General features: G+C 53.2%; 1 protein-coding gene across 1 annotated transcript; it reads right to left on the reverse strand.

Annotated features, from left to right (window-relative positions):
• Window positions 1-3,018: 3,018 nt before the first annotated feature.
• NODAL (nodal growth differentiation factor) lies at window positions 3,019-10,253 on the reverse strand. Its single transcript, XM_070431928.1, has 3 exons — window positions 10,061-10,253; window positions 5,235-5,932; window positions 3,019-3,171 (listed from the first exon to the last, which is right to left on the reverse strand). The coding sequence occupies exons 1-3, from the start codon at window positions 10,251-10,253 to the stop codon at window positions 3,019-3,021; spliced, it is 1,044 nt and encodes a 347-aa protein (XP_070288029.1).
• Window positions 10,254-12,408: the final 2,155 nt, after the last annotated feature.

A 12,408-nucleotide genomic window follows, 5' to 3' on the forward strand; every position in this document is an offset into this window, starting at 1 on the left:
AGGTTGGCGACTGCTGGCCTAGAGGGTTAGCTCAGGCTGTGGAGTAAGGCCAGATTCCAGCTGCATAGTAGCTGCATTCCTGCCAATAGGAGTCTCAGCCCTGGTTTCCTTCTCTAAAGTAGGGTTAAGATCATCTTTCCTAGGTGCTTTGAGGCTCAGGTAAGATTGGATGGAGTTCAGTAAAGGACTCAAGCACAGCTCAGTTGGCTCCCGAGTGAGCTAGTTTTGGAATGGCCAGGACTGAAGACTTTAAGGGAAGATGGGGCCAAATAATTATGAAGGCACTTTCATACATACTTTGCCCCAAAGGCAAGTAAGATATTAACCTCAAAGGCAACTCAGGGTATAGGGGTAAGGGTTTTGCTGCTAATAAAAGAGGCTTTACAAGATGGAGATAAACTCGACTATGGTGCTATGTGAATCACATCTGTGTTTCTGCTTCTCCTCTTACTTTGTCTTTTCTCCACCCCTACCTACTGCCGGGCCCACCCACTTCCCCAGCCAAGGAGAATAGTGCATCTGATTTTCCCCACTCACCTGCTGACTTGCACTGCTCTAGAAACAATGGAAGTAGGCCTTTGCCTTCAGAGCAAGTTAAAGTACCCCTGACTGTTCTATAAAAGCCCCTTCCTGCCCCCCAGGTTAGGACAGGACTCCGTTCTCAGGAGGTAGTATGTCCTCCAACTTAGAAAGTGTTCACCAGCACACAAGGTCAACCATGGAACTGTGTTGCTAGGCTCGGCCCTAAATACCTCTGGCCAGGCAGCAGGATGTCCGTGGGCCTGACACCGAACCAAGCTTTCAGCAGGGGGTCAGCAAAAGGTAGCTTCACTTGTTTGTGCCTGCATCTTCTGCTTGATAGGAGGCAATGCCTTGTCCTCAGTGAGGTTTGTTCTCTGAGTCAGAGCTGCTAAGGAGACACTCCCACAAGCTGTGGCCACAAATAGCTTGACCTTCTGCTTTCCTGGCCCCAGCCATAGAACTACTGGGCACCTACTTAGTCAAGATGCTCTGAAGTCCTGGGATGGGATTTTCTCTCCCAAGAAATTGAGTTCGGTAGTGGAAGTAGAATTCTAGTTCCAAAGCTAGGGGAGCAAAGACCTCTAAGTACTATTAAGCACAGTGCCCCTGGGGCTGCAGACCAGTCAGGTCTGGGTCCTGCCACTCCTAACTGTGTGGTCAGGCCACTAGGCCGCTCTGGGGTCTCATTTAGGAAAGAGAATGGGACAAAAACTGACCTGACGAGGCCCTCCCAGCTAAGTGGAATCAGATGCAGAATCCCATTGTGAGCCTGCAGCGTGGGTAGGGCGGGTCTGTTCCCACTCCAGGAAACGAGCAGCTGGGTCAGCTTTGTGCTGAGTCAGGGCATTGAGGCGTCTCAGGCCCAGGCCTGGCTCTAGCCTCGCCAACCCTGCCTGGGCCAGGATGACTACCTTAACCCAACCAAGGCTGCATGTCTAAACTCAGCAAGGGTCCTCACATGCTTGGGATCACTTCCCATAGGCTGGGCTTCTTGGTGAGGCAGGGACAGACTGACGGTGGACTCATTCCCAACAAAATGGCCCCTTTTGCCAAACAAAAAAATACATAGCTCATCCTAGCCAGTTTGGCTCAGTGGATACAACATCTGCTCTTGGTCTGAAGGGTCTCGGGTTCAATTCCCGGTCAAGGACACGTACCTCAGTTGCAAGCTGGATCCCGGCCCTGGGGTGCGTGCGGAGGGAACCAATAGATGTGTCTCTCACATTGATGTTTCCCTCTCTGTCTCTCCCCCTCCTTCTCTAAAAAATTAAAGGAAAAATGTCCCAGGTTGAGGATTAACAAATATATATATATTTCCCCCGTTTTGGCAGTGCTGATAAGGAAATGCAGAATTGCTGCCTTTGGGGTCTTTTCACCCAGAAGGCAAAGACTTGTGTTTGGTGGGAGAGCTCCCTACGAGAAAGCTATGTTCCTTTTGCTGTGCTGCTGTGAGAAACCTGAAGTTAAGGCAATCTTAGAACCCTGGGCAGCAAAAGCTGATAAAGGATAGATGGCAGGGCCTGGCTTAGCCGGCTTTGTAGGGAGATGGGATAAAGCCTGACTTACAGCTCGTGAGCCTTCCAACAGACATTTCACAGGAATGCATTAGGATCCACCTGCTTTCATGTCACAGGACGAGGCTGAATAGTGAATTATTCACTTGAGGGAAAGGGTCACACAGCTGCTCAGTGGCTGAGCTGTGACCACAGCCCAAATCTGCCACCCTGGGCAGGGCCTTCACCCCTATGGATAGGAAGCTCAGGGCCGCATTAATAGCACGCATTAAGAGACGGAAGTGAACTGTCACCAACTTTAATAGACTCGGGGGTGGGGGGTGTCTGAGGGCCCAGCTGCTGTAGTCCAAAGTGGCTAGTTCTCTGGGTCAAGTTCCTGCCTCTCCCTTCAAAGGCACCAGCGGGCCTAGAAGGACTGTACAGTGGCTTTATGACTGTACAACTCATTAGAAGTGATCCACTTCAGGAAGCCTGGACAAGGCCAACAGATTGCTCCTGGCCAGCCGGAAAGATGTGGGCCCCTCACCCAGCCTGAGGCACCCGGAGCCAATTGACTCAGTGATGCTTAATCTTGGGGGTGGGGGTGGCAAAGACCACTTTCGAGAATACATAAAAGTTATAGACAACCTTGTCCCACCTCAAAAACGCGTATGTGCCCCAACTTTCGCATATGATTTTCAGGAGTGCACAGGTTTAAAAAGGCAGGTAAGTTCTCTTCATTAGTGCTTTCACTCGCCACTGTCTGTCCAGTGAAGGGAAAACCCAGCCAGGCTGCTTCACAGGCTCCCCCTCCCTCTCCTGACCGCCTCTGTTTAGCCAGCCTCGAGGGCCCGCGTTTGCAGGGCGGACAGCCTCCTCCTCACGCCTGGTGGACAGTGCAGCCTTCCATTTATTTCTTCGCGTTGGATCGGACGGTCATCATGTCTTCCAGGAGCCTCCCAGCCTTCCGGGGAACAGGCAAATCCAGCGCCCCTCCAGCACCTCAAAGGCACCCACACTCTTCCACAATCATGTCCTTATGATGGTCTAGAAGGACTCTGCCATTGTCCACATACAGCATGCTCAAGGGCCTGGTCTTCACGGGGACACAGCAGGTGGAAGGGACACGGTGGGGCTGGTACCGTTTCAGCAGACTCTGAAAGGGAGGAGACGGGTCAGTTCAACATCCAGGTCAGAATAGGTCATTTCTGGGTAAAGGGTGAAAAAGATACTGAGAGTCTAGATCAGCGACTGGGTGCAAAAATAGAAGGAAACTGTTTTCATAAAGGAATCAGCATGCCAATACATCATCGACTCTAACTTCTAAAATCACTTCTGCTTTCTTAAAGCATCTTTTAAACAGAAGATTCTAAAAGCTGTATCTGGGTAGAACAGTAGCCAACTTATATGTTCTATTATTATAGTCTAGAGCAGTGGTTCTCAACCTTCCTAATGCCGTGACCCTTTAATACAGTTCCTCATGTTGTGGTGACCCCCAATTTCATTGTTACAAATTGAACATAATTAAAGCATAGTGATTAATCACAAAAACAATATGTAATTATATATGTGTTTTCCGCTGGTCTTAGGCGACCCCTGTGAAAGGGTCATTCGACCCCCAAAGAGGTCACGACACACAGGTTGAGAACCACTGGTCTAGAGTGAATACCAGTTTATAAAATATTCCAAGAAACTCCTGGGTTTAGTTCCAAAAATATGAGGCAGAAGAGAGTCATGTGGAAATTCTTGTGGGATTTGCTTTGTTGCCCAGAGAAGGGCAAACAGAGTCAACGGGAGAAAAGGTAACAACCCCCTGGCATTCTGGAACTGGGCCCTGGCCCTGTGGTCCAGCAACATCTTCTCAGGTCAGAGCTGGCAACTGGGACTATCTGGGTCTCTGTGGTTCCCTCTGGTCATGCTGCAGGTGGGTTGGTGGAGTGAAGTGGGGCCTGGGAGAGGTTCGTGAGGGCCTTTGCCAGGGACAGGTCCTCTGGGGCTGGCCCCCACCAGTGCCTCCTTGCAGGACCTCAGCTCACATGCTCCCCAGAGCCCCTGAACCCTGCCTGAGGCTTGGCATGGAGGATGCACTCTAGGGCAGCGGTCACCAACCGGTGGTTCATGGACCACTGGTGGTCTGTGAGGTCCGAAAGGTTGGCGACCACTGCTCAGTCTAGGCTTCTTGGAGTAAATAGAAAGACATTGTTCCCAGATGACCGTTGAGAGCAGGGCAGGGCTACCTAAATATCAGGGTCACTATATTAGCCTCTATTCTCTTTTTTTCTTTTTTTTTAATCCTCACCTAATTTATAGAGAGAGGTGAAGCGGCCCCGACGGAGGATGGAACCCAAAACCTGGGTATGTGCCTTGACCAGAAATTGAACCCACAACCTTTTGGTTTATGGGGCCACGCTCCCACCAATTGAGCCACCCAGCCAAGAATAGCCTCTATTCTCTGCTTTCTCCATCTCACTCTCCTGCCACTCCTCTCCCTCTACCACCTTCTAGAACTTGGGCTGATTAATGACACTGGTGGTAGGTAGCCTATGGCCTTATCTAACTTCTGCAAAATGGGTACCCAGCTCCTATTTTAGGCAGCAAAACTACAGTGGCTGGGACATTATTATCTCAACCATGGCCCCGTAAATGTGGCCCCCATCTCATCAGTGAATCACTGACTTCTAGTAATGATAACACAACACCAAACATGCCTATTATCGGTCAACTACTCTACATGCAGTATACAAATCACCTCATTTAACACTATAACATCCCTATAAAATATCCCCATTTTACAGGTGGGAAAACGAGGCTCAGAGAGAGGAAGCCACTTGATCAATATTACACAGCTAATAAGTAGGAATCAAACCCAGGCCTCTCTATCCCAAAACGCCAGATTCTGAACTTCCTTTCCTAGAATGTCAGGGTTGGGGAGGAGTTGAAACCCTCTAGTGTGTACCCTCCACCCCTAATTTTATGAAAGACAAGGGAAAAGTCCTAGGAAAGCAATGACTCCATCCATGTGGGCTTTCTGAGGATGTTGAGGGTGGTCATCTCCATATCCTCAGGACCTGGCACAGGGGAGGTGCTTGAATAACTGTGCAGGGATAAATAAACACAGCCATTTAATAGCAGCGCTGGAGTCTTGTGCCCCGGATCTGGCAGTACGGCCACTTCCCCCCAGACTGCCTGCCCTCCACCCACCATGCCCTGGCATCACACCTGGATGTATGCGTGGTTGGTGGGATGGAACTCCTCCCCGACAGGGTTGGGACACTCGCCCTCACAGCGATAGGCATTGTACTGCTTGGGGTAGATGATCCAGGCGCCCCATCCAATCAGGTTGAAGTCCACCTGGAACTTGACCTTCCGACACAGTTGGCTTCTGTCCGGCAAGTGATGTCTCGGGTGCCTCCTGCCCTTTTCCTGGAAGAGCTGTCCCTCCTGGGCCCGCCAGGAGCTCTCAGCTTCCCACAGCAAGGTGGAGCCACCCAGCCTCCTCTGCTCAGGAGGGAGGTTGGAGTAGAGCAGGAGGAGCACATTGGCGACAGGCGGTGTGGGAGGCCGCGGCCAGCATTCTCTGGCCAAACTGGACATCTGCTCCCCCAGCTTCCCAGGGTGCTTCAGCCACTTGGAGAGTGGCCTGGTCACCTCCAGGACCATGCTGCCAGAAGAAAAGGTAACCTGGGACAGAGAAACAGTCAACAGTTCCAGCCGAAGACGTTCTGGGCAGCCGGCTGGGTCCCGATCGGCCTCCAGCTTTGGCTGGTGGAAAATCTCGATGGAGAGTGGGACGCCAGGGGGAAGGTCCGCTGGGCTGGCCAGCTGCAGCCGGAGCTCGGCCCACTCCAGGTCCTCCTTTTGGCTCAGGAAGGAGAAGTCAAAAGCAAAGGTCCAGTTCTGCCCATCCACCTCTACATCTGAGTGGGGAAAAACAGGAAGGAGGCAGCGTCAGTGGGGACCTCCCACAGTCTCAGTCGGTGTAACAACCATAGCTCAAGTCTGAGCTCTCACCTCATGTACATCACTTCTCTTAATCCTCACCTTGACCCTGTGAGATGGGCATGATATTGAACCCATTTTAGAGACGAGGAAAATTGAGACTCAGAGAAGTTAAATTATCTGCCCAAGGTGTCATTCGTGGAAAGTGGCAGAGCCAAGAATAAACCTGGGTTTGCCTAACTGAAAAGCCCAAACTCCAAATCACTGTTCTGCCACTCCCCCTGAAGACACTCCAAAGTCAGAGAACAACTGGTAAAAATGGGATGAGTTAGTTTCCACTCCCCTCGAGAGAGAGAGAGAGAGAGAGAGAGAGAGAGAGAATCTAAGGCTGAGCTTTAGATCTAAACCCTGAGCTTTCTGACCGAAACCCTGGGCTTCCAATTTGCCCAGTGACCCTGGAGCAATTCACTTCCCAGGCCCCGTTTTCTCGCTGGGAAGGGCGGTCTGTCGCACAGGCACCGTGGAGTTGGTAAGAATATCATGGAAAGGCTCGTAGCTCTCAGGGAGGCACAGGCAACAGAAACCAAAGGCTGGCTGCCCCCTTCCTGGCCAGTTCCTCCAGATGGAGGCAGAGACTTCAGGAGGTTTTGGCAACCTTACAAATAGGCTTCTCAAGGCATTCTAAGCTTGACTTTGCGCTGACCTTGCACTTTCCACCCAGCGGTTTCTCCTCTCTACCTGCAGGGCACTCACTCTCTCCTGCCCCAGTTCATCCACAGGCCCAGGGCAGACAGGGCCAGCACACACAGCCCTATCCCACCCACCCAAGACAACTAAGCCCAAAGCGGATGAAAAGGAACGGGAAGCACATTCCATTTGTTTTAGTCCTGAACTAATTTGGTCTGATGTCTTGGAATGCATGGGTTTATAAATTTTCAGGTCCCAAAAAGTGATCTTGAACTTTTTCCCGCCCAGTTGCTTCTTTGTAATAGGAATGCCTTACCCACCTCTGCATCATCAGACCCAGGAAAATTAAGACATTTGAGGGTTTATTGCTAAATAAAAGTCAAAGGTTATTCATTAGAAGTAAAAACTCTTTTGTGCATAGATCCGGGAGGTAGCGATGATCCCATTTATGTCCTTCTGGGCAGACCACATAACAGTTTATTTATTAATATATTTTTATTGATTTCAGAGAGAACGGGAGAGGGAGAGAGAGCTAGAAACATCAATGATGAGAGAGAATCATTGATCGGCTGCCCCCTGCACACCCCCAACTGGGGATCGACCCACAACCCAGAACTGAACCAGTGACCCTAAAGTCCACAGGCCAACGCTCTATCCACTGAGCCAAACCAGCTAGGGCAACAGTTTGTTTTTTTATTGTCTCACAGAGTATGCTGGGTCAGACAGTAAGTGAATTTCTCTTGGAAACCCAGCCTGCAATGGGAGGGACAGTTCCGAGGCTCGCCCTCAGGCAGCTCTCCCAGCTCACCCCTAGTCGCTCCGTTTCACTTTATTCCCACTTCCCTCCTCATTAGCACCCGCAGGGGGCAATAACCGGCCCTGGACTAGCAACTCTCCTCAGAGGTGTGGGGAGGAGGCTGACATTACCCCATGCCCATTGGAGCACCGCCTGGCCACCTGGGGACAAGGTGGGGCCTGTAGCAACTCCAGGCCACAAGCTCCACTATTATCTCAAGTATCTACAAATGGCCCTTTAAGGGAAGGCATTCCAGCTCAGTGGTTAAGAGCAGGGGCCCTGTTTTCTCCAGTGATGGTTCAAATTCTGCCATTTGCTGTTTGACGCTGGGCAGGTTACTATTGGAGGCCTTCTCGGGGCCTCAGTAGCCACCGGGATGTTGTGATGACTGAGATCATGTAAAGTCTTTATCTAGCACAACCACCCAAGTGCAACATAGACACTGGCTGTCGTCAGCCGCCTTTGCCCAGGTCCACAGTTACAATGAAGGTAGAGAGGGACCTCTACCGGGACGAAGTCGTCTGTCACCGGGATGGGTGGTGTGTACGGAGGGAGGGCAGGAAATTACTCCTTCCTGCTGGAGGAGCCTGAGACTCCACAACCCCACAGCCAGCCAAGGGCTCCCTTAGAGCTGGCTCTGGTTCATCTTAGAATAGGGGCGTCTAATCCTTTGGGGGTCATGGATGCCTGATGAAAGCTCAGTGGATAGAGTGCCGGGCTGTGGACTGAAGGGTTTGATGGCAGTCAAGGGCATGTACCTCGGTTGCAGGCTCAATCCTGGCCCTGATCGGGGCGCATGTGGAGGTAACCAATCGATGTGTCTCTCTCACATTGATGTTCTCTCTCTAAAAATCGGGAGGAAAATATCCCGGGGTGACGATTAACAATAAACAAACAAACAAATAAATAAAATGTAAAGAAAAAAAAGTTAAGAATGCTTTTCTCAGAAAAAAAAACCGGTATCTCCCACTTATGTAATAAATGCGATTTGGGCTGCCATCACGCCAAGTGTTTTATAAACACTGTCTGCTTTAAGTCAGTGACACACAGATGCAAAGCCTATTTGGTAAGACGCACCCGACACCCATTCCAGCCATCCTGATGTTGCTAACAAAGAAACCCAGGGAGGAAAAAGGCGGGTTTAGGACAACCTTCTCCTCAGTCTCCCTCCAGACAGGCTGTCCTCACAGCTTCAAAAAATGAAGCGATTCACAACAATGTGCATGCACTTAACGCCACTGTACACTGAAAAACGGGTAAAACGGTCCATTTTGTTATGTATATTTTACCATACACACACAAATGAGGCGGAAAGAAAGCCAGCTCCCTGCCTTACAAAAGAGGAAACTGGAGAAATCAACTAGAGCCCCAGGGACACCTTGGGAATCGGGAAACAGGGTTTGAGGGGCAAAAACTCAGTTCTCCAGACGCCCAGACTAACAAACTTCCAAACTTCGGGGGACTGGAAAAGTGCAGCCCGCCCCACCCCCAAACCCCCGCAGTTTGCTGGCGGCGGAGCCGAGCACTCCAGTAACTTTCAAATTGTCCTGCTCCCCGGGTGTCCCTCGTCTGGCTGGTCCCCAGATGACCCCTCCGGAGAGGGTCACCAGCTGTCTGACCCGAGACTGGGCAGGCCAGGGACCGCAAGGGGCCAGCGGGTGGCCAGTCAGATCAGATTGTCGGATGTGGATTTCGCGGCGGCCCCGGGAGGGCCGTCTAGCCCCGGCCGGCGGCGGGAGGGCCAGCGGCGGCAGGCGCGGGGCGGCGAGAGTCCCGCACACTCCAGGCGCCAGGATGTGGATTGCGCGGGGTGAGGGGACCCGCGGGAAGGGCTCCCTCTGCTCAACACCCACCTGCCCCCGACCCCGCGCCCCTCCGCGCCCAGTCCCAGTACGCGCTGTCCGGTCCTAGAGGGAGAAACTCTCAGGTCACCATGGTCACCGACTCCCCCCTCCCAAGCTACGCTCTGAACCCGTGTTACCCGGGATGCTGACACCTCCCCAGCCTGGCCTCGAGTACCCAAAACTGCCTCCCTTCTCGGCTTGGGGTGTCCCATCTCTACCCCAGATCTCTGGGGCCTGATGCCTGATGCTACATGTTGGAGACCCGTGTCGAAGCCTGCTCCCATCCGGAGACGCTCAGCGCCGGGCCGGTACCTACTCACCCTCGCTCTCGAAAAGAAAAAAGTTCGACAAGACAAAATAATTGCAGCAAAACGACCACTTATTGCTTTCCCTGGTTCTGTGCTAAGGGTTTCTGCGCGCTGTCACCCAGCCCTCCCCACGCACTTGGCGGGGACGTGCTCCAAGCCCCCTCGACAGGTGCGCAAACGGGGGCGCCAGAGACTGTATTTCACAAAACAGATGAGAAGTGCACAGTCGGGCTCCCCCTTACGGTGCCGCGCTTGACCCACACAGACAAGACCCGGAACCCAGAGGTGTCTGTGGGGGACCCACCCCGAGCGCCACAATCCCGCCACCCACCAGCCCTGCGCCCTAGCCAGTGCAAACGTCCAGACACCCCCAGGCCCAGACCCACGCCTCGGGTCGGTCCCCAACCGCGGCACCCCCAGCCCGGGGCCGCAGCCCCGCCCTCGTCCCCTCCCGGAGGTGGGGCAGCCTACCTTGCGCCTGCAGACTGCGGATGATGTCCGCCTGCGGCGGATCGCGGTAGAGGCTCAGCATATACGCCAGAGGGGACGGCGACGAGGGCTGCCCGCGCGTATGCAGGGGCACCGAGGCCACCGTGGCGGCGCCGGCCAGGAGCAGGGCCCTCCAGACGTGCAGGAGGAGGAAGGGGAGCCGGGGGGCGTGCATGGTGGGCTGGCCGGGCGGGAAGCAGAGCCTGGCCCTTATATCCTGGGTCTTCCTAGCCGCCCAGCCCCGCCCTACCTCCCTGGAGGAAGCTTTAAGATCTTATACACGCCCCCCACACACACCCCGGGGGGTGTCCCCCAGAGAGATCCCCTACTCCGGAGGGCGGGGCCTGAGCCTGGTAGGGAGGAGGCCCACCAAGCCCCCCGAGGAACCTAAAGGTCCATGGACCATCTAGTTGGCCAGGTCTGGGCACCCTGGCACTCTAGGTGTTACTTCCTAGACATAGCAGGCTTGTCGCCTGCAAACTCCCAGGTCAGAATTGTGGCTTCCCTGCTCTACTCACTTGGGATCCCTGCCCTTTCCTGTCGCTCCAGCCTCCAGATGTTATGTCTGGCTCAACAAGGAGCAGGTAGGGAATGGCGGTGGACCCTGGTCCACAAAAGGGTGTGGACCCACAGGGGTCTGTGATGTTCAGCCCAGCCTGGCCCACGCAGCCTTCCCTGACGCTGTCCAGATGGCCTCTGGGAGCACCCCAGCCTATATCTGGCAGGGCCCATCCAGAGGGTCAGCCTGGGATAAACGGCTGGGTCCTCAGAGTTGCTGGAACAAAGAAGGTGAGCTCCAGACCAAGACCCACAGGGTCCTGCTTCGAATTTGTAAGTGCTCTCCTGGGAAAGGCAGCGGGCAGGAGCCACCAGCATGAAGACCGACTTCTCCATCGGAAAAAGGAATGTGTTCAGCTGAAGCTGGACCCGAGCCCAGCTGACGGGTGATCCTGGCCCCCTCCGTGCCTGTGGTGGCATCAGGCTCTCCCCTTCACAGGCACACATCGCCGGGTGACCTCAGGAGAACGGTGATAGTCAGGCCTGCAGTCGCTGTCTGCCCTGGCAGATCCCTCAGGAGACCTGGGTTTTAGCTCGGCACCTCTCACTTCTGGCTCTCGGGGGCCCTGCTTTCCTCATCAGCTCAAACGAGATTCTTGCCTGGCTCCCCTCCAGGTGCTAAATCAGATCCCGGCTGGAACTGCCTTTAAAGAAATGTAAATCCCTACCCCAGGTCAGGTTTGAACTGCCTTCCTCCACATAGGAGGGGTCCCCTCCCCCATGTCCTTTTCTAGCCAACAAGCACATTAGCAGTTGGTTAGCATTTACTGAAACACTGTGTGCCACACACACCTTGGTGTCTCTCACAGGTTGCCTCCAGCTCCCTAGAACCACAGGCTCAGCCCCGCGCAAGTGTTAGACAGTGGAAGGAGGCCCAGCAGGCTCCAGCCCTGTGTGAGGCGGAAGCCAGTCCCACCCAGCAGGAAGGGACCTGGCCTAGGGCAGACCTGGGTGGCAGACCTGCGCAGACCTGGACCCTGACAATCTGCTCAGCCAGCCGACAGCTAGCTCCTTAAGGCTGGGGACTGGCGTGTTCATGTGCTCTCCCCACAGTGCGGATCACAGCTGGAACCCAATAAACCTTTGCTAAGTAAATAAGTCAATGAATCGCACTGTGTCTGGACTTGCCTGAAGAAAAGTATCACTGGGAGTGTTTGTTAAACTATTGATTCCTGAGGCCCAGTCCAGACCTTAAGAATTATAATTTGCCGTAACCGGTTTGGCTCAGTGGATAGAGCGTTGGCCTGTGGACTGAAAGGTCCCGGGTTCGATTCTGGTGAAGGGCATGTACCTTGGTTGCGGGCACATCTCCAGTAGGGAATGTGCAGGAGGCAGCTGATCGATGTTTCTCTCTCATTGATGTTTCTAACTATCTCTCTCCCTTCCTCTCTGTAAAAAAATCAATAAAATATTTTTTAAAAAAAGAATTATAATTTGAAGAGAGGGCTTTTTCTACATTTTAGCAAGCACTCCCGTAATCATTTTTTTTAAAAAAATACATTTTTATTGATTTTAGAGAGGAAGAGGGAGGGATAGAGAGATAGAAACATCCAGCCAATCCAGAGAGAGAATCATGGATCGGCTGCCTCCTGCATGCCCCACAAGGCATGTGCCCTCACAGGGAATCAAGCCTCCTGTTTCAAAGATCAACCCTCAACCACTGCGCCACACTGGCCAGGCACCCCTGTGATTCCTATCAGACAACTTTGAGAACCTGGGTGAGCTGGGGTTCTAGTTGTGGTTTGGAAACCACCTCTCCCTGTTCAGTCTCC

Source organism: Myotis yumanensis, unplaced genomic scaffold (genome assembly GCF_028538775.1).
Source record: "Myotis yumanensis isolate MYYU_CA2020_CCGP unplaced genomic scaffold, mMyoYum1.0.hap1 SCAF_13, whole genome shotgun sequence".
NCBI lineage: Eukaryota > Metazoa > Chordata > Mammalia > Chiroptera > Vespertilionidae > Myotis > Myotis yumanensis.